This window comes from Armigeres subalbatus, unplaced genomic scaffold (assembly GCF_024139115.2).
Source record: "Armigeres subalbatus isolate Guangzhou_Male unplaced genomic scaffold, GZ_Asu_2 Contig1738, whole genome shotgun sequence".
NCBI lineage: Eukaryota > Metazoa > Arthropoda > Insecta > Diptera > Culicidae > Armigeres > Armigeres subalbatus.
Genome location: NW_026942548.1, coordinates 27,033 through 49,981, shown reverse-complemented (window position 1 = coordinate 49,981; position 22,949 = coordinate 27,033). Strand labels below are relative to the sequence as shown.

Below are 22,949 nucleotides of genomic sequence, written 5' to 3'. Positions count from 1 at the left end.
TCCCCACCGCACCAAATGTGTCATGTACAAGACGCTAATAAGACAGGTTGTCCTCTACGGACATGAAGCATGCACAATGCTCGAGGAGGACTTGCAAGAACTCGGAGTTTTCGAGTTACGGGTGCCCTACGGTGAACTCAGTATCCAGAAGGTAGCTAAAGCCGAAAGGGTACGATGGACAAGACATGTTGCAAGAATACCGGACAGCAAGCCTGGAAAGATGGTGTTCGCTTCCGATCCGGCAGGGACGAGACGGCGTGGAGCGCAGCAAGCGAGATGGGCAGACCAGGTGCAAAACGACTTGGTGAGCGTGGGGCGCATTCGAGGATGGAGAGATGCGGCCTCGAACCGTGTATTGTTGCGTCAAATTGTTGATTAAGTGTTATCTATTCAGATGTAAACTAAATAAATGAAATGAATTCTTCAGCAATTCGAAAAAGTATTGTCAGATTTTCTGGATATGATACACTGCGCGGCGTTTCTAGTGTTCCCAAATGGGTACTTGCACAAAACTTCACGCGGCGAATGACTGTCGAAAGGTACGGCCGCGCCAAACGATACACCGCAATGCTATTCACCCATAAGGATCAAGTAAACGGTGTGCAGAAAGCGCGGCGGTATCTTGCATGAAGGGTTCGCAGCGTACAATTTTGAGAAAATCAGGCAATATTACCGTGGGGCCGTGTGAACTTGAACTTGACAGTGAGATGTATGGCCACTGAAATAAAAAGTTGGCTTTGAAATTTAAACAACAAAAATCCAAAACAAATCGAAACAAAACCAAACAAACAAACCCTGCAAAAGCAAATTTTTAGGTGCCATTTTTTCGCATATTGACCATGGCGGTACCAAAAGAGACTATGTTTTAATAAGTAAATTGCAACGAATAAAGTCATATTCGCGGAATATAAATCAAAGGAGTCACTTCAAGGTGCGTATTAATCTATTCATAGTGGTGGTATGATCAATCGGTCTGCATTTATTCAGATATTTAGTCCCTAAATAGCTGTACGGCTTTTGATGATATGAACCGAAATCCGTCCACGGTGGACGAGTTTCGATTCAGGAGGTGTTAATTTTATTAATTATTCCATTGTATTTTTCGTATTCGTATTTTTTATTCGAACAAATGAAATACTTTTAAAAAATAAAAGCCCTCGTGCACCCGTATTAACAACAAACGTTTTATTTGCTTTCGATTCGTATTTTCTAGTTAAGCCATTACTATCCCGAGGTGCTTAGGTGTACGGATTTCGATGCCTCAAGGCATTGCTTGTTCGAATGTTGTTTTCATGTTGTTCAGAATTACAGCGTTAGCAGGGTCGATTGCCAGTAAAGAAAATGAACATAAGGTCAAATCAAAAGCTTCCAAATTTTCAAACTTTGATTACATCAAAGACTAGTTGAACGTACCCGACCTTTCTCGGAGCTGTTTATTATTTAGCATTCTAATTGTCAATTGTTGAGTTCATTTCAGCGCCGCACTCAAAAGATTATTTTTTTGTGCGAACGCAACTCGACCTAATATTGTATTTTGATAATTTTTTAACTTTTTCCGTCAATTTGTTAACTTGTATAGGGGAAGATCCCCTAGCGCTGGACACCTACCAATACCGGACACTTCTAAAAATGGCACTTCCAGAGATCCCTCCATCATCTTATGTAGTACAAAAGCAAGCTATTGAAAAGTCCTTTACCGGCATGGAATATCAGCACCTTATGTCGTGAACTTTGTATAACATTTAAAATTGAACAAAAATGTAAAAAAAATGCATGTTTCGTCTTATATTAGAAGGTTTAAATCGACAATATTAAAATTAAACGAATGCATTCTGATTATGTCGAGACGGTCAATATTAGTCATATTTCAAATAGCGATCATAATTTGTTAGATATATAATGTATCTATGGTGTAAAATCAATTTCTGTATCCGGTAGCTGTTCCCCGGGTCCGGACAGTAAGTTTTTTCATGTGATCAAATAGCCATTCTTTGCACCTGTTTTGTTAAACTTACTTCAATTCAATTATTTTTTCTTGCTGAAGTATCAGAGACCAAGAAATAAGCAGAACCAAATTTGAAGATATCAGTGAAAATGGACGAAATTTGGAGTAGGATGTAACAAATTGAGTTGCAGAGTCAAATAAGCTCTACTTACACGTGTTAATATCTACATCTTGAAGCAAGTGAAAAAAATACTATTTTAAATTATGTCATTACCCATATAATAGTAATTTGGTTATTTTTGCACATGATGCAATAGTGTCCAGTACTAGGGGACACTTTTCTGAACCGTGAAAAATTTTGCCAAAATTCATCATCAGAACCCATCGTCTAAAAACGTGTTCAACTGTTCAAATGATCAAATAAAGTTCGTATGGATCATTAAAGATCATATTTTGTGTATATGGTATACAAGTAAACATAATCCGGATGCTTAGAGTGTTTTTCGTTAAATGGCTTATGTGTCCGGCACTTGGGGATCTCCCCCTATATAAACACAATATAAACGAATCAATTAGTCAGAAAATCTTGCATACTCATGTTTCTATATAGAGATTATAACTTTTAATTCTTTTGCTGCCTATGATCGCATATCAGTCCCATCCTTGCTGGATTTCCTAAATATGCGATATGCTGGTTCTGAAGATTTTCATCATTGTTTGTTTGTTACATTGTTATCAATAAATTGTATTAAGAGACTCATAGTTCACCGTCACTAAGCACAAATAGCCATTTTTAAAATCCGTTTGTTGTTTAGCTGCGTATTTTTTATTGTTTCGGCCGATCACGAGTAATCAACTATGAATTGTAGGTCATCCTGCACCACGCTCGTGTAGATCACCACGCATTGTTTGTATTCGTTCATATACAGACCATACCATTGTTTCACTAAAATTGTATTCATTCCCATCAATCCATCTCACGAAACAATTCACTGATTCCAGCAACAATTCCCATCGTCAAATTAAATTCCCAACCTAGGCTAAATTTTCGACAGTCGTCGTCGTCGACGCACGAAAGAGTCCTCGATTTGTTTGATTAAATTCACCGTGAAGCGTGCAAATTTCCAGCGTAGTGCAGCTGGAAAACTTTTCTATGGGCAGCGCTGATTAAATCAGACAGGGCGGCGGAGGGGAGAAGCAGCTACCAAACAGGATAATAAATAGCATTATTGGGATAGGCTTTGTACAGCGGATGATGTGTCCCAGTCCCAGTTCCCCGCCGCCGCCGCCGTCGTCGTCATTATTGGCGCGTCGGCCGATCGACCGACCGACCGAAAAGAAAAACCGTGTCCTATACGCCACGTTAGTGTGTCATCAATATTTCATAAATGATGTTTGTCTTTTTTATTTCGTTTTGCACCCGGGAACCAGAACGGAGTGTGTGGCATTAGAGAAGGTTCGCTCTGGTGTGGCGGCCGGCACGGTGCCGATTCGTTCCGATGTTCCGTTGATTTTTCGGCAGTTGGCTTCTGTTGGTGAAGTCACAGACGCTCACTCGCGCCGCGTCCGTACAAATCTATTCGGATACAGTGTCACCACCGCAGCAGCACCGTGTGTCTGAAGGTGCCCTCCTCTCGATGCCGAGCTGAGACAGCCAAAGAGCACAGGAGGTGATTAGGGATTATTATGGATCTTGTTCGCAGCCATGCTTGCCGTTGGTGGCGGGTTACTGTTCTATGGGGTGAGTTTCATTGGATTCGATGGGAAATATCAGGGCGAGATTTATGGAGTGCCTATTGGCTGAACGGGATAAGGACGGGCAGGAGAGGTGGCTGCGACGAAAATTGGATGGAATCAGCCATTTTTATTTGATTTGGATGTGCGTTGCGTGACGGGTTATAACGAGTCATGCAAATTCGGTGCTTTGTTTGAACAAGCAAATGGGGGAAGTCGCTAAACTGGTCTTGTTCCTCGTCTGTTGCCGGGACTGGATTTTGGGAGGAAGCGGTCGTTAATCATGGATGTTTATGGATGATGGTTATTTAAGAGCAGTCGTCAAAGTACATACTACTGGAAACATATTTATGTGCTTGACTTGCTGTGAATGTGGCCGTCTTTCGTCAGATAAAGGATGTAAGACACTGGAAACAGCGAATGTATAATAATTAAAGTTGTATTTGTATTTGAGATGCTCTATCTGGAAAATAGTCTTAACAGAAGTAAAAACTTATTACTAGTTTTATAAACATTTAACCTAGCAAACAACATCCGTCAGGATACGGCGGTAAGTTTTCAGGGTCACAGTGTTGAGGGAATATTTCTTCCCTCATACTTTCGCACATACTGAAAAATGCGCCGTCACGAGATCGGCGACATCATACATAAAGAAAATCCCGGTGCTATTTTGGAGATTGTCTACTTTGGCAACACGTTTGCCACATTTATATTGCTACAATTGAATTGGATCTATAATATGCTTGGTCACGATCTCTTGATAAAAGAGTTTAATGCTATTTCGATGATACTAGAAAGAGACCGTTTCTCTTTCGGCAAACTTATATCTCACTGCAACAAATTATTTCATCTCGCCATAAAAGAATGAATCTACAATAGAGTGATTCAAATTTTGACTTTTTTGCCCCCGATGCTTAAACGATTGCATTTGTCATTTTAATAGTCCTCCTAATTTTTTATCAAATTTGGATGTAATTTGACTGTGCACACGGCATTTAAAGTTTGTATGAAAATTACTATGAAAACTGACCCTTCTGTGCAAGACCGCTCGGTGAGGTGGCCCATGAACTATTTAAATATAATCAACACATTGACTACACAGAATACTTCTCAAGCTGAAACGCAGTTGTTGTTGCGAAGCGATTTCTCGTTTGAAAGCAAAGTTATGAAGAAAACAAAAATGCTCATTATTGATATTGATGTTATTCTTTTACGTGTTAAATCAAATTTCCCACTATTCAGTATTTCCTTAATAACTTTTCTTGCGAGCATCAAATCGTTTTGCAACAAAAACGGCCTGTTTTCTTGTAAAATTTCATGTGTTGCCGATGTAGTCATATGTTTTAGGAGCTTAAAGGGAAGCGTTGGGGAACGGTTTTCCATGAAAGTTACTGTTTTCATAGTAATTTTCATACAATCTTCAAACCGCGCGTGCTCACTCAAATTACATTTAAATTAGCTAAAAATTTAGACGAATTATTAAAAAGGCAAATACAACCGTTTAAGCATCAGGGGGCGGAAAAGTCAAAATTTGAATCACTCTAATCTGCAATTTAGTCAGATTTTATTGTAAGCATCAATGCTCAGTGATAAAAGAAATCATAATGATTTAAGAAGATTTCTCAAGTCATAAATTGCACAGAATATCGTCAAATACCGTCAATACCGAAAACAGTGCCAATAACCCCACAATTTTTTTTTTTTTTAGCTTTGACTGACTACACATATCTATGGTTGCCACTCCGTGATTGACCAGAATCAGTGAAATTGCACAAAGAATCAACTGAATGATTGACTGGGATTGTTCAAGCATTCTCAGTGTGGAAGTTTCAGTGACTCTAAAATTCAAATGATCAATAACGGCGCCGGCCACGTCCTTGTAGTCAGTTAGGAAGAAGGAAGGAATATTAGTAGATTTTTATTTATCATCAGACTAAGGCCGGAGTGGCCTGTGCTGCACATAAAAGACTTCTCCATTCAACTCGGTCCATGGCTGCACTTCGCCAACCACGCAGTCTGCGGAGGGTCCGCAAGTCGTCCTCCACCTGATCGATCCACCTTGCCCGCTGTGCACCTCGCCTTCTTGTTCCCGTTGGATCGTTGTCGAGAACCATTTTCACCGAATTACTGTCCGACATTCTGGCTACGTGCCCGGCCCACCGCAGTCTTCCGATTTTCGCGGTGTGAACGATGGATGGTTCTCCCAACAGCTGATGCAACTCGTGGTTCATTTGCCTCCTCCACGTACCGTCCGCCATCTGCACCCCACCATAGATGGTACGAAGCACTTTCCTTTCGAAAACTCCCAGTGCGCGTTGGTCCTCCACGAGCATCGTCCAGGTCTCGTGTCCGTAGAGAACTACCGGTCTAATAAGCGTTTTGTAGATAGTCAGTTTGGTACGGCGGCGAACTCTATTCGATCGGAGCGTCTTGCGGAGTCCAAAGTACGTACGATTTCCAGCCACTATGCGTCTCCGAATTTCTCTGCTGGTATCGTTATAGGCGGTCACCAGTGAGCCCAAGTACACGAATTCTTCAACCACCTCGATTTCGTCACCACCGATGCAAACTCGCAGTGGGTGGCTCACATTGTCTTCTCTTGAACCTCTTCTTATCATGTACTTCGTCTTCGACGTGTTGATGACTAGTCCGATCCGCTTAGCTTCCCTCTTCAGTCTGATGTAGGTTTCCTCCATCTTCTCAAAGTTACGTGCCATAATATCTATGTCGTCGGCGAAGCCAAATAGCTGGACGGACTTATTGAAAATTGTACCACTCGTGTTAATCCCTGCTATCCGTATTACCCCTTCCAAACCGATGTTGAATAGCAAACACGAAAGACCATCACCTTGCCGTAACCCTCTGCGGGTTTCGAAGGGACTCGAGAATGCCCCTGAAACTCGAACTACGCACATCACCCGATCCATCGTCGCTTTGATCAACCGTGTTAGTTTATCCGGAAATCCGTGTTCGTACATTAGCTGCCATAGCTGGTCCCGATCGATTGTATCATATGCGGCTTTGAAGTCGATGAATAGATGATTTGTGGGCACGTTGTATTCGCGGCATTTCTGCAGTACTTGGCGAATGGCGAACACCTAATCCGTGGTGGAGCGTTCGCCCATAAAACCCGCCTGGTAATGCCCCATGAACTCCCTTGCAGTTGGTGCTAGGCGACGGCATAAAATTTGGGAGAGTACCTTGTAGGCGGCGTTCAGCAATGTGATTGCGCGGTAGTTGCTACAATCCAGCTTATCGCCCTTTTTGTAGATGGGACACACGACACCTTCCATCCACTCCTGCGGCAAAACTTCCTCCTCCCAAATCTTGGTAATGACCCAGTGCAGCGCTCTAGCAAGTGCCTCACCACCGTGTTTAAATAGCTCTCCTGGTAGTTGGTCAACCCCAGGGGCTTTGTAGTTCTTCAGCCGGCCAATCTCCTCCTGGATTTCCTGGAGATCCGGAGTCGGTAGAATTATGTCCTGCACGTGTTCTCCCAGGTCCATCACCATACCGCCATCTTCGTCTGCCACATCGTCATTCAGGTGTTCTTCGTATTGCTGCCGCCACCTTTGGATCACCTCACGCTCGTTCGTAAGAAGGTTCCCGTTTATGTCCTTACACATATCAGGCTGTGGCACGTGGCCCTTACGTGAACGGTTTATCTTCTCATAGAACTTTCGTGTGTTATTAGCGCGGTACAGTTGCTCCGTCTCTTCACGGTCTCGATCTTCCTGCTGGCGCTTTTTCCTCCGGAAAATCGAGTTTTGTCTGTTCCGCGCCTGTTTATATCGTGCCTCGTTCGCCCTCGTGTGGTGTTGCAGCAATCTCGCCCATACTGCATTCTTCTCTTCCACTAACTGCTCACATTCGCCGTCATACCAGTCGTTTCTCTGATCCGGGGGCACCGTGCCAAGTGCAGCGGTTGCGGTGCTACCAATGGCGGATCGAATATCTCTCCAGCCATCTTCAAGAGACGCTGCGCCTAGCTGCTCTTCCGTTGGGAGTGCCACTTCCAGCTGCTGCGCGTATTCTTGTGCTAGTCTAGCGTCTTGTAGCCGCCCAATGTTAAGCCGCGGCGTCCGACTTCGACGCGTGTTGTACACCGTCGAAAGTTTTGAGCGCAGGCATACTGCAACGAGGTAGTGGTCGGATTCAATATTCGCACTGCGGTAAGTGCGGACGTTCGTGATGTCGGAGAAGAATTTACCGTCGATTAGAACGTGGTCGATTTGGTTTTCCGTTTCTTGGTTAGGTGATCTCCATGTGGCCTTGTGGTCACAGTGGATTAAAATGTACTGTCTTAAACTGTAAATCTGTTGATGGTCACGTGTTGCATGTGTGACGGTCATGTAACACAAATTATTGTAGCATGACAGAAAAAAATGTCATGAGCTACCGTGACATTTTTCTATGCGACATAATATGTGTCACAAATTAAACGAATGGAATATAATTTTGAAGGAGATGAATGCATCACCAATGGAACTAAATATTTGAAAATAATACAGTTAATTATACGCTGAGCTCGCTTTTTGTGCATTCTTTACGCGGATTGTGGGATTTATAAGTTTAATCAAAGTTAATTTCCTATTTTCCGGGTATTGGCCACCCGAAATGAACAATAATTACAATATTATGAAAACTCGATTTGCATATATGTACACAGAAAGTGAAAGATTTAAGAAAGATGAACGGTTTACGAGGTTTTATACGTTAGTTTATCCAAAATGTTTTTTTTCTTCCACGCAAGTAAAAACCACTAGAAATCAATAACGTTGAGCCGTTTCTTACGTTTATTCACGTTCACGGATTATCGATATTGATTTATTAGCTTTTTTCGGCGTGCATCTTCTTCAAAAACAATTAGGACTATTTGAAAAAAATTCCAAGAAATATCATGCTGATATTTTTTAAGAAATATGCTGTTTGTGCTGATGACGTTCGTTCTCACAATGAAAATCTGAGCTAACATCTAGCGTTGACTACGACTTCAGCATATGTGATTATCATATTATCAATAAACGGATCGCTGTCCTGAACTGCTATCAGGTTACGAATAATGCTTTCATCAATAATTCCGTTATCATGATCTATAGTGCCGTAATCCGGGGGAACATTGATCATTTTTTTAATTGTTTTGTACATATTTCCTCCGTAAGTGGCGTATCTCATATTTTTAAAATGAGTACTACTACATGTAGAACGTATTAGGCTTTTGATCTTGGTTATTAAATAATTTTGATATTTTTAAACTGGTAACAAATTTAAAAATCTGTTTTTGTGGAGTTTTTTTACTATTCAATTTGGGGGTAACTTTGATCATCAAACGTTTCAATCATTAAATTTTATCTATGTGTAAAGCAAGCGTCGGTAAACGCCTCAATGTAGGCAATAATAGTTGAATGCATCGATTGTTTGGAGAAAGGCATCATCACCGCTAGGTGGATTAATCAGGGTTTTTTTTGTTATTAAATTGGTTTTGAGTGCTTTTTGAAATATATCTAGAAATATTTTTTTCATTTAGATTAGATAGGGGAACTGTTCCGTTATCCATCCCATTGAACATATATGCATCTCTTCGCAAACCAAAAAAAATAAAGCACCTATCTCGTGGTGAAAAAAAAACAAAAAAATAAGAAACGCACCAAATTCCTTTTCATTGCTTTGTTTTTGATGGGATGGAAATATGAGCTTTAGGATGAAGTGTCAAACCGTTTCTCTAATCAAAAACAGATTAAAAATAAATCTGCCTCGAATAGTTGAAATATTAAATTATTTAAATGATTTTTTAAGCCTATAAAAACGTTCTTTTTTTAGAGCAGCAATAACTCTTAAATATATAAGAAGTGTCTCATCTTTTGACGATTTATTGTTTTGAGAAGTCTTACTCTGGATATAAAATGACGATACACCCAGTACGTAAGTGAATTCTCTGGGGTTTAAACCCCTTCCCCCATGTAAAATTGTTTCATTATAAATAATGTTTTACCCTACCCGCCATGAGCCTTTACGTAATAAGTGTACGGCCCCAAAGCAGCCAAACGAAACAAATTGTTTATTAATTTACTTTTTCTATAAGCATCATTCATTCATTTCATTTATTTAGTCTACATCTATACAGATAACACTGAATCAACAATTTGACGCCACAATACACGGTTCGAGGCCGCATCTCTCCATCCTCGAATACGCCCCACGCTCGCCAAGTCGTTCTGCACCTGGTCTGCCCATCTCGCTCGCTGCGCTCCACGTCGTCTCGTACCTGCCGGATCGGAAGCGAACACCATCTTTGCAGGGTTGCTGTCCGGCATTCTTGCAACATGCCCTGCCCATCGTACCCTTCCGGCTTTAGCTACCTTCTGGATACTGGGTTCGCCGTAGAGCTGGGCGAGCTCATGGTTCATTCTTCGCCGCCACACACCGTCTTCTTGTACACCGCCAAAGATGGTCCTAAGCACCCGTCTCTCGAATACTCCGAGTGCTTGCAAGTCCTCCTCGAGCATTGTCCATGTTTCATGTCCGTAGAGGACTACCGGTCTTATTAACGTCTTGTACATGACACATTTGGTGCGGTGGCGAATCTTTTCGACCGCAGTTTCTTCTGGAGCCCGTAGTAGGCCCGACTTCCACAGATGATGCGCCTTCGTATTTCACGACTAACGTTGTTGTCAGCCGTTAGCATGGATCCGAGGTAGACGAATTCCTCGACCACCTCGAAGGTATCCCCGTCTATCGTAACACTGCTTCCCAGGCGGGCCCTGTCGCGCTCGGTTCCGCCCACAAACATGTACTTTGTCTTTGACGCATTCACCACCAGTCCAACTTTTGTTGCTTCACGTTTCAGGCGGGTGTACAGTTCTGCCACCTTTGCAAATGTTCGGCCGACAATGTCCATGTCATCCGCGAAGCAAATAAATTGACTGGATCTGTTGAAAATCGTACCCCGGCTGTTACACCCGGCTCTCCGCATGACACCTTCTAGCGCAATGTTGAACAACAGGCACGAAAGTCCATCACCTTGTCTTAGTCCCCGGCGCGATTCGAACGAACTGGAGTGTTCGCCCGAGATCTTCACACAGTTTTGCACACCATCCACCGTTGCTTTGATCAGTCTGGTAAGCTTTCCAGGGAAGCTGTTCTCGTCTACGCGGTCTATACTGTCGTATGCCGCCTTGAAATCAACGAACAGATGGTGCGTTGGGACCTGGTATTCACGGCATTTTTGAAGGATTTGCCGTACAGTAAAGATCTGGTCCGTTGTCGAGCGGCCGTCAACGAAGCCGGCTTGATAACTTCCCACGAACTCGTTCACTAATGGTGACAGACGACGGAAGATGATCTGGGATATCACTTTGTAGGCGGCATTAAGGATGGTGATCGCTCGAAAGTTCTCACACTCCAATTTGTCGCCTTTCTTGTAGATGGGGCATATAACCCCTTCCTTCCACTCCTCCGGTAGCTGTTCGTTTTCCCAGATTCTGACTATCAGTTTGTGCAGGCAAGTGGCCAGCTTTTCCGGGCCCATCTTGATGAGCTCAGCTCCGATACCATCCTTACCAGCTGCTTTATTGGTCTTTAGCTGTTGAATGGCATCCTTAACTTCCCTCAAGGTGGGGGCTGGTTGGCTTCCATCGTCCGCTGAACTGACGTAGTCATCTCCTCCGCTGCCTTGACTTTCATTGCCTGTACTCTCAGCGCCATTCAGATGTTCCTCGTAGTGCTGCTTCCACCTTTCGATCACCACACGTTCGTCCGTCAAGATGCTCCCATCCTTATCCCGGCACATTTCGGCTCGCGGCACGAAGCCTTTGCGGGATGCGTTGAGCTTCTGATAGAACTTGCGTGTATCTTGAGAACGGCACAGCTGTTCCATCTCCTCGCACTCCGCTTCTTCCAGGCGGCGTTTCTTCTCCTGAAAAAGGCGGGTCTGTTGTCTCCGCTTCCGTCTATAACGTTCCACGTTCTGCCGGGTACCTTGCTGCAGCGCGACCGCCCGCGCTGCGTCCTTCTCCTCCAGAATCTGTCTGCACTCTTCGTCGAACCAATCGTTCCGTCGACTTCGACCCATATACCCGACGTTGTTCTCCGCTGCGTCGTTAATGGCTGCTTTGACTGTATTCCAGCAGTCCTCAAGAGGGGCCCCATCGAGCTCACCCTCTTCCGGCAACGCTGCCTCGAGATGCTGCGCGTATGCAGTGGCGACATCAGGTTGCTTCAGTCGCTCTAGGTCGTACCGCGGCGGTCGTTGGTACCGAACATTGTTGATGACGGATAGTTTTGGGCGCAGTTTAACCATCACCAGATAGTGGTCAGAGTCGATGTTAGCGCCACGATATGTCCTGACGTCGATAATGTCGGAGAAGTGCCGTCCATCAATCAGAACGTGGTCGATTTGTGATTCTGTCTGCAGTGGCGATCTCCAGGTGTACCGATACGGGAGGCTGTGTTGAAAGTAGGTGCTGCGAATGGCCATATTCTTGGAGGCGGCGAAATCAATTAGTCTTAGGCCGTTTTCGTTCGTCAGCCGGTGGGCGCTGAACTTTCCAATAGTCGGTCTAAACTCCTCCTCCTGGCCAACCTGAGCGTTCAAATCTCCTATGATGATTTTGACGTCGTGGCTTGGGCAGCTGTCATACTCACGTTCCAGCTGCGCGTAGAATGCGTCCTTATCATCATCAGTGCTTCCGGAGTGTGGGCTATGGACGTTGATTATGCTGAAGTTGAAGAACCGGCCTTTGATCCTCAACCTGCACATTCTCTCGTTGATCGGCCACCACCCGATCACGCGCCTTTGCATGTCGCCCATCACTATGAAAGCTGTTCCCAGCTCGTGTGTGCTGCCGCAGCTCTGGTAGATGGTATGATTACCTCTAAACGTTCGCACCATTGATCCCTTCCAACAAACCTCCTGCAGCGCTACGATGCCGAATCCACGGTCCTTGAGCACATCGGCGAGTATGCGTGTGCTCCCGATGAAGTTGAGAGATTTGCAGTTCCACGAACCGAGTTTCCAATCGCTAGTCCCTTTTCGTCGCAGTGGTCTTCGCCGATGGTTCCGGTCCGTACTCTCTTGTTGATTGTTCGTTGCTTATGATTTTTAAAGGCTGGCTTGCAGGGCCTGACACCAAACCCCTAAATTTCCGGAGGACCATTCCTCCTTATTTCCGGTGGACCATGGTGCACAGTTTCATTTTAGAGTCCCTCGCTGGCACTCGGACGATGATCAGCCGCCCCTAACATGGAGAACAGACGCTGTTGTGAGCCGATCCTGACATGGAGAACAGACGCTCAATGAGATTTGCACCTCCGGAGAGGAGCAAACCCCCCCTTCCCTGTCAGCATACGACCATAGTTCCCACCGGGGTTGGTTACCCGATCTTCCCTAAGGTTGCTCGTATCCCGGCCAGCACCGCGGGGAGGTAGGGATAGGAGTTGCTGGGTAAGAGGCTAAGGACCGCGAGATGGGGTCTATTTTATTCCTTCAGGTACGCGAAGTACCAATGGTACGCTTTACCCAGCATTTGCCGTCCAATATAAGCATCATAGCTTTTATGACTGCTCAGAACATTCATTTTGCACTACCATCATAAAAGATAGCGATACATTCACGGGCGGCACGAATATTATCACATGATACGAACGACTCGCTGGTAATGACACATTCTTCGGACAGGTCCACCAGAGCACCAACTTTTCAAACTCAATTTTTGACATTATCCATGTGTTTCCCATATTTTACAATACCTAAATCATCAAATAAAATATTTGGTAAGTTATTAGTTTGACCACAGATAACAGATATTGAAGCTAGAACAAATTTTATTGAAAATCCTGTGTAAACTTTTGAATTGATATACGTTGGCCCACTACTGCCATCTACTCAACTGATTGCGGCAGTACATAAGGATGTAGCTGATTAACAACCGTCGAACGCAGCCAATGCATTTGACAGCCGCATTCGGGCTGCGTTTTCAATAACAATGATCCTTGCGCCATCTCCAATCGATTGCCAAACGCAGTCCCAATTTAAAATACATTTGAATTAACGGTTGCGGATGTTTACACACGTATCGGATGCTAGCCTCAATATCTGTTATCTGTGGTTTGACGAAAAATAAGTTTTTGACTAACAATTTGTTTATTAGATAATAATGAAGAGAGACGGCTGTTTAGACATATTAGCCCAAATTGACTGTAAATTGGGTTCTGATGCATCAATTTGCACTCTGTTGTCACCTATTGAAAGAAGAAAAGGTATAGAATCTGTGCCCTATCTGAAATTTGATTTGAAATTTAAGAAAAACTGATTTTCGGCAAGGTAAAATCAGTCACTAAAAAGCGTTGTAACGTCACGAAAAATTGATAAGAAAATTATTTTGAGCTTTTTAGTGGAATGTTTTCACCTGTCATAAGACGAGTTTATACAATCCCATTGAATTCCACCACTTAATTGTATCTTGACAGATACGTATTTCGACCTCAACAGTAAGGCCGTCTTCAGTGTCTCGTAAGTCGAGTAAAGTACGAGACACTGAAGACGGCCTTACTGTTGAGGTCGAAATACGTATCTGTCAAGATACAATTAAGTGGTGGAATTCAATGGGATTGTATAAACTCGTCTTATGACAGACGAAAAATTGACTGTTTTAAATTTTCTGAGAAGTACATATAAGCCTTGAATTCAAAATTTCGTATGCTCTTTGTACTCAAAAAAAGCTTTGTTTTGGTGGTAATAGAAAGAAAATCGGTGGTAAATAGCCTGAGTTTCACCTAGGTGAAGTTTGTGTTGTAACGTCACGGAAAAACATTCATGTTAGATTTCTTGAAGTATCTTGTATTTTGCGTGGAATAAACAATCTGTCAATACAATCTGTCAATCAGATCTTGTCTTGCTATTGCAGTTATCTTCAGTTTGGCGTTTGAAAACCGAAGCATCAAAGCATGCGTTTAGAATATGATGTCTAATGGCACACACTTCCTTCTACTATCACGATATAATTTATCATTTGATTTCAAATGTATTTTTTCATAAAATATTCAATTTCAGTTATGCCGCAATGTTTACATAAGACCACAGATAACAGATATTGAGGCTGGCATCCGATACGTGTGTAAACATCCGCAACCGTTAATTCAAATGTATTTTAAATTGGGACTGCGTTTGGCAATCGATTGGAGATGGCGCAAGGATCATTGTTATTGAAAACGCAGCCCGAATGCGGCTGTCAAATGCATTGGCTGCGTTCGACGGTTGTTAATCAGCTACATCCTTATGTACTGCCGCAATCAGTTGAGTAGATGGCAGTAGTGGGCCAACGTATATCAATTCAAAAGTTTACACAGGATTTTCAATAAAATTTGTTCTAGCTTCAATATCTGTTATCTGTGATAAGACCAAATACTGGGTATTATGCTCGAACGATCAGGTTTTTGTTTCTACTTGGTGGGATCTTGCAAAGAAACCAAAATATGTGTTCCAGATTGCATATTTGGGCATTGGATTTGACGCTCCGTGCCATTGATTAAAAACCAGGGTTTCGTCTAATAAATTATCGAATATTATATCTTCCTATTTTGGTGCAATAACAAACTATACGGATCAAAAACTTATGTTAAAATTGATTTTATAGTGGAATACTTTTTTCGTGACGTTACAACGCATTGAAAAACCGGTTTTTAGAGTAGCTCGCGTTGTAACGTCACGAAATGTTGATGTCGAATAAAACGAACTTAGTTCGTATTTTAAGCATATTACCCCGTAGGGTCATTGATTATCCTCATATATTTGAAGGGTGTTCATTATTTTTGGAGTAAAATAACGATCAGAGCAGATAATTAACCATATTTAAGTCGAGGTACAAAGTCACGAATTCACGTGCGTTGTAACGTCACGCAGCAAATTTCATCCCAGAAAGCCATTTTTCTACACAAATTCAATGTTGATATATCTGTTCGATCAGAAATTTTATAAGGATTCTGAATATGTAATAATATGCATATGTTTACTGATGTTTTATGCAAGTTTTCTTCAAAAAAACATTTAAAAGTACGTCAAAACGTTGTAACGTCACGCCGGAATGTGTCTAATACATTCATTGCCATGAATGGCATGTGTCTACAACACTGTAATTGTCACAAGAGAATATTGTGCAACATTCTGTCTGATACAAACAATGTGACGTGATAATAGCAGCAAAAATGTACTGTACGAATCAGAGGCGCGGCCACGTTCCGAGGCGTGGGTAGGACAAAAAAATAAGAGAAATGACAAAGTTGGCGGAAACAACATATTACCACATAATATATGCAAGGATGTTATCGATCATTTAGTAATCTGCTTTCGATCATTTAGTAGTTTGTCAATAACTCATTTCAGAGGCCTAATTTCAAAATGTATTGTATGGTGGACTCTTACTGCGAAGGTTTTTCAACAACTCTCTTTAACAGGTCGATTAGTCGAATTCCACTATTGAAGGAGTTACGGTGCTAGTTGCTATACTTATACTAGATGATAATAAAATATGCAATCATTTAGTCTAAGTAACTGCTACTACCCGACCAGTAGATAGTAACAGATTTATATCAGACCTTGTTATTCTGTTACAGCAATTTTTTATAACAGCGGTTGTTATAAAACATGTACCATTAGTAGTTAAAATAACAAAATTTGTAACAAAATCTCTTCTAGTTTTAACAAAAATATTACTAAATATGTTATTAATTGAACAAAATGATAACTCGTTGTGTTACATAAAAAGCGGTGAAAATAGCTTATACTATAACAAATTATGTTCTTGCAAAGATTATGATTATCCATAATGTAGGCAATTATCTTGTCCAGCTGGTTCAACTTTGAACGTAGATTCAAGTTATACTATAGGTGGTACCTTACTTTTTTTCCAATTCCTATCTACCAAAAATGTAGGCAATTTTTTTTCTAGGGAAATAAACATAACACATAGTGTTATAATCATGTTATGACGATCATGAAATTTTATTTCCTTCATCTTTGTCAGAGAATTTATAACAAAATTATTGCAGGTTTTGTTATTTGTAACACATATTGATATAATTGTGATAAAATTGTGTTATGACTAACTAGTCGGGTAGCGCTATAGCTCCGTTATTAGTGAAATTGAAACAACGAACTGTTGAGCAGAGTTGTATATACACCTTTGCACTAGAAGTACACCATACAACAGATTTTGAAATTTAGTCCACTTGAATGAGTTATTGACAAACTACTAAATGATCGAAGGCAGATTACTAAATGATCGATAACATCTTTGAATATATGTATTGCCTTGTAACACGTTGAACATACATTTTCGAAACCAAAATTATATTTTGTCACGTTGAAATTTGAACCTACTGACATGAAGAAAAAATGAAATTCGAACTAAATATTTAAAACTTTATTCAACATGAATGAAATATTATTTTAGACTAGTCCTACACGCGAAACAGCTTTAATTCGTTTGTAAATGTGGCTTAGACTACATCACTTTCCTCATCGAATCCTCGATCTATACTTTTGTTTATGCCGAATTAACAAAATCCTTTCCTTGTATTGTGGGGATGTAGTGGAATTCTCAGTCTCTAATAGCCACTACACATTAACATTCCTCTCCCCTCCTGACTTTAAGGACTTGGCCGGCCCCATTGATGATCTACATTTGAGTGCTGCTGAAACGTTTACCTCGAGAATAGATGATAAATCCCAACCTCTATTTACTAGAATCTTGGTACACCAGTTCTGATCAGCCACGGAGTAGCAACCATTAACAATTACAGTCAGTCTAAGCTAAATTAAGCTAAGCTATATCCTTATTTAGATTTTTGACTTTTGCTTATTTCTCATGCCGGTATGCCAATTCTCATGACATTTCAGAAATTCTCTGACCATCTACAACTATTTCTGGACTAGCATAAATAATTACGAACTTTTCGAAAATTTTCAACATTTTTATGAAAGAGCTGAAATGATTGAATACTTCAAGACTTCTTGGAAAATCTCAATATATTATTGAGCACTTTTTGGAATAGAAAGAATTCCCGGGAATCCTCACGAACTATGAGAAGTCTTTCGAAAAAGATTTTTTCTTTATTATCCCGGAAACCTCCAAGATTGCTATTGCCAAGACATTGAAACCGCATCGATAGTATTAGATCTTTTAGTTATCCATATGGTATATTCTTACCATAATCATGGGTAGGACAATGCTTCGACTGTCCTACCCAGGTATTTTCATGCGTAGGACATGTCCTACTTGTCCCACCCACTCCCGGCGCCACTGGTACGAATCACTGCTTGTGGATATTTTTGCGGGGAAAGAAGGTGCTTCGGACTACCATTCCGCGGGAGGCTGCGAAGTTTATGCATCGTTGGCCGTTGTCATTCGATACGGTGTGCAGACTATCCGGTCCGATGACCGGTCTATACATTTCCTCCCTTCCTACCTGTGTGTTCATGTCACCGATGACGATTTTAACGTCCCGCAGTGGGCATCCATCGTATGTCTGCTCCAGCTGTGCGTAGAACGCTTCTTTCTCGTCGTCGGGTCTCCCTTCGTGTGGGCAGTGCACGTTGATGATGCTATAGTTGAAGAAACGGCCTTTTATCCTCAGCTTGCACATCCTTGCGTTGATTGGCTGCCACCCAATCACGCGTTGGCGCTTCTTACCCAGCACTATGAAGCCGGTTCCCAGCTCGTTGGTGGTCCCACAGCTTTGGTAGAAGGTAGCCGCTCGATGCCCGCTTTTCCACACTTTCTGTCCTGTCCAACAAATCTCCTGCAGCGCCACGACGTCGAAGTTGCGGGGATGTAATTCATCGTAGATCATCCTGTCGCAACCTGCGAAACCTAGCGACTTGCAATTTCATGTTCCAAGCTTCCAATCGTGATCCTGTATTCGTCGCCTAGGTCTTTGCCGATTGTATCGAGTCGTATTATCTTCTATGTCGTTCGTAATAGTTGTTTTAAAGGCGGCTTATTGGGCCTGCGCAAACCTCCTGTCTCGTCGGAAGGCCGTCGTGTCAGGGCTGTTTAGCGTCCCACCTAACACCAGGACTTGGGCTTGTGCGCTTTGAGCGGCACACGGTCGCTTTTGTGGGGCCTACTTGCGGATACATGGGCCCGCAACAGGGCCCACTTTCAAACCCCACCACATCCTAGGCAAGCCCCACAACTCGCAGATGACCTGGGGAGGGATCGTCAAGCTCTTGGACATAGTCCCTGCTGCCCACGAATACGAATACGGTAGTTTCTGTTTTTAATCCGCTGCGAAAACACACTTTTTTAGCTACAACGAATTCAATACCGTTGTCTTCGTATCGCATTAGGCTGTATAAACTCGACTCATGCAATGAGTTTAGAGGTACTTGCGAGGGTACTTCCTTTATCAGATCGTTTCGCGGAATTGTCGTTAAGGTTCCTCACTCGTTGTGAGGTATTAAATCCTTTGGTTATTGAAAATTTCGAGAAGCTAATTGAACGAAACTTCCAAACAAAATTTATGACACTGTACTACTGGTACATGAGCCTGGAAATTGCCTCTTCGTCATACGATCCCAGTCGTTGTTGCTTCTTAGACTCTTCCAGTTCTACCGTAGTTTTTGATCTTACCATGCGACAGGAAATCCATGGAATTCCAGATCATCTCCGATTGGAGTGTATACCTCAAATTTTTGCAAGCAAGTACTGCCATATCAGTTGCGACAAAAAGTTTTTCACCGACGAATCCGCTGGTTCCCGTGTCTTTAACGATTTTCATAGCGCCGCTCATAAACATCGAAATCCTTGTTCAGTATATGTCGCAGAACTAGCGGCTATACACTATGCATTAGAGCGAATCGCCACTCTTCCCTCTGATAAATACTTCATTTTTACGAATAGTCTCAGCTCAATAGAGGCTATTCGTTCAATGATGCCGGGCCCAAGGGAAATCAGACTAGGAAAACATTAGAGACGTACTGGGTAACCTTGACTTGGACTACAAGATTCTTGTACACAAGTTCTCAAAAAGTATCAACGTCTGACCCCTCTGTTAGCTGTTCGAAAATGTCTACTTTGCCTCATCTCCCCCTCCGTTCGGAAAATACGTATTTTTGTATCGTTATAGTTCGTCCAACGTCCACGCTACGTTAATCAGCCACGGAAACTTTAAAACAACGCTGTTTAAAAACAACAATACCTAGGCCCTTTCCTATCCTTTTTTTCCTTATGTACTCCTTAACCTCGGCCAAGCCACGAGTTTTTCGGCTCCTCAAAAACAAACTACTAGAACTAAGACGAAGTTCATGAAATTATAAAACTATTTCAAAAGAAAAGCGGCTCCGTCATGCCTACTGGCACTTTAGCCTTTGACTAAATGCAATTAAGAAAAACATTGAGTTTGAGAGAGTTCACTGCACATTGTACAGTGAATATGAAAATTAGACACGTATTTACCAAATCATATCGTTACTAGAAATCAGTTCATTTTTTTTACATATTGAGCGATGTTAATAACAAAACAAATGAGCAGCAAAGGCATTCGTGCAGCGCTATAAATCGCCTTACAATATTAACCCTCACTAGCTGGGACCTTGGCCTCCCGTAGACTGGGACCCTAATTACGAATATACTCTTTGATCAGTTTCGCATGAAAAGCAGCCATGAAAGGATGTTGTGCTTTGTTTTAAAATTAAAATTTCTAAATTATTTCAATAGCTACATGCCAAGATTAATGACTAGTCCAGAGGCTCCCAAACTTTTGGATTGGATTTGAATTAGATTTGGATTGGATTTTAAAAAGATTTAGATTTGATTTAAATTGGATTGGATTTAAATTGGATTAGGATTGGTTTTGGATTGGGTTCGGGGTTTAGATTTAGATTGTATAGGACTTCTTTCTACTGGCCCAAATATCGTATAACAAAAAAAAAGGCCGTTGACCTCGTCAGTTTTGTTGTTCTTCAATCATCAAATCATTACTTAGATCCTAATTCAAAATATAGAATAGATTTGTGGAACAAAATAGGTATAACATTGTGAATTGAGATTTGTCTTTCGCGACCCACCACTGAACAGTCCACGACACCCTGGGGTTCGCAACCCACAGTTTGAAAACCTCTGGACTAGTCGATAAATTAATCATATTCCACCGAGTTGAAAGTGGTAATAAACACAAAAATAAAGCAGATTAGAAATGGGCGGATATGTAAACATCTCTAATTGAAATTGAGAAATTGCAGCACTGATTCGGTGCGACAAGAAAAATTAGAGCTCGCAAATAAAAACTAAGTTTGCGTTTCTAAATGTAGGAACTTCTGAGACTAATATCATACGCTCGGAATGCGTACCTGGCGTTACTTAATAGACGATATTAGTCTTTCCGTCCCTGACGTCTGTGTTTGAGGGCTTTTAAAAATTAAAACTGTTGTAAAACCACATTTTTTGTGTGAGTGAACGTTTAAAAATGGCCACTTTTTCCATTCTGTAACCGTACTAAGGATTGACCCAAATTTATTATGAATCAAAAACTACGATCTATCCAGCAGATCGAATGCAACTTGTTGCTAAGGAATTGGTCAAGAAAGTTTTTGAAGTAGTTTTAATTTTTGAAGGCCCTTAAAAACAAAAAATTCTTTGTTTTACATACGAGCCAATTTATATTTACCCAATAAGATCAATATAAGGAGATCTGACTTTATCAGCTCTACACCAATATAATCAGAAAGATAACGAATAACGTGTTACTTTTAATTTATTCACATCACATATGTAAGATCAACTCATCTGTGCATCGTTCGTAGTTGGTAGTGACTAATCCAACATTTTCACATTTTTCTTGAATGAACTCTGCACCATTATTAGAAGCTGCTTGAGGGGTGGATTACCATACTTGAATGGCGTGCATGATATTCTCGTATTCTTCACTCTTATGGAAGCAACAAGCGTAAACCGCAAAGTGGCAGCCAAGAAAATTGGTGGCCTCTCCAATTCAAAAGCCGTGGAAAATTTCAAACCACTCCAGTCGACTAAGTACGGCTGACAACAACTGCTATTAAATGTGCAGTAGTTCAACCGCAACCGAAGAAAATGCCAATATTGAATTATTCGCGCGCAATCAGCCTCACATGTTCATAATCCGGGTGAAGGCGCCCGGAAGATGCAAGAAAAAACTCAACCATTTTCATTCATCACTTTTGCCCAGCCTGACAAGCCCTGACAAGTTTGCGGTTTGCTGAATGGGACTTGACGGAAGATACCCACTCTCTCGATGATACGAGCCCGGGTTTCGCATGTCTAATTCAATTAAGTAGGCTCGATTCCAACCGATTCGATTGGGTTAAATGCCAAAGCCTTTCGAGCGTGGAGTGCACTCCGAAGCTGGCAAGTCAAGTGCCCGGGTATAGGAATTACGATGGGTGAGTTATGGTGAGTGATGAGTCGAGCCAGTTGGGTCAGTTACACGATGGTGCCGAATATGGGTCGAAGAGTCCCACGGTAGGACTTTGGAGTGGGTTGAGATGCAGCTCGCGCACATGACGAATGATTCACTGTTCACGGTTGATGTTGCGTAGGTTGTTGCTCCCAGTTGGATGCCTCTCCGCCGAGATTAGAAAATTATGGTGGGCGCAATGGATTTAAATTTTCAACGCGCATTAATATCCGAAACATTTAATTAGTGATTTACGATCGTGGGATGCTGGTTACGTGTTTTGTTGTAACATTAATTGGTGGTTGCAATTAGTTATAATTCAAGAAAAGTTAGAGAATTCCAATATTAAATACTGACATACTATACACCCAACCAACGAAATGTGTACAATGTTGTACAATCCTACCAAAATCTGTGTAATAACTAGGTTTATGCGAAATTGCCTGATACTTATACAAAAAATGAAAGCATCTTATACAGGAATTACAAGAAAAGCTTGCACAAGTTTCGTTATATTCATTAGCAGGTCCACATGCCTGTTGTTTCTTTTATCAATGAGATATGATCTGTCATAGTAATATTAAATAATTTCCACTAGTTGGTGACCCTTGGCAAACTCTTCCTCGGCTATTTATATCTCACGGTTTCGCGATGCTGCCAAACAGTCTGTCATCCACCCATTGTCAAACGATGTGTTACGCTTTTCCCCTGAATGATGCCAAGCCTAGCGTTCGTTGGCGAACTCGCCCATTCATACATCGTCCCATTCATGCTGAAACTGGGAAGCCCAATCTCCTCGGCTCAATCATCGTTCCGCCATCATCAACAACCTACCGATCGC

General features: G+C 41.9%; 1 protein-coding gene across 1 annotated transcript in view; it reads left to right on the top strand.

The window, feature by feature from the left end:
* Window positions 1–76: 76 nt before the first annotated feature.
* Window positions 77–22,949, top strand: part of LOC134203281 (uncharacterized) — a 33,422-nt gene continuing 10,549 nt past the window's right edge. Inside the window, exon 1 of the mRNA XM_062678155.1 lies at window positions 77–151. Within this exon, the coding sequence (XP_062534139.1) occupies window positions 77–151 (75 nt within the window). The remainder of the gene's footprint in view (window positions 152–22,949) is intronic.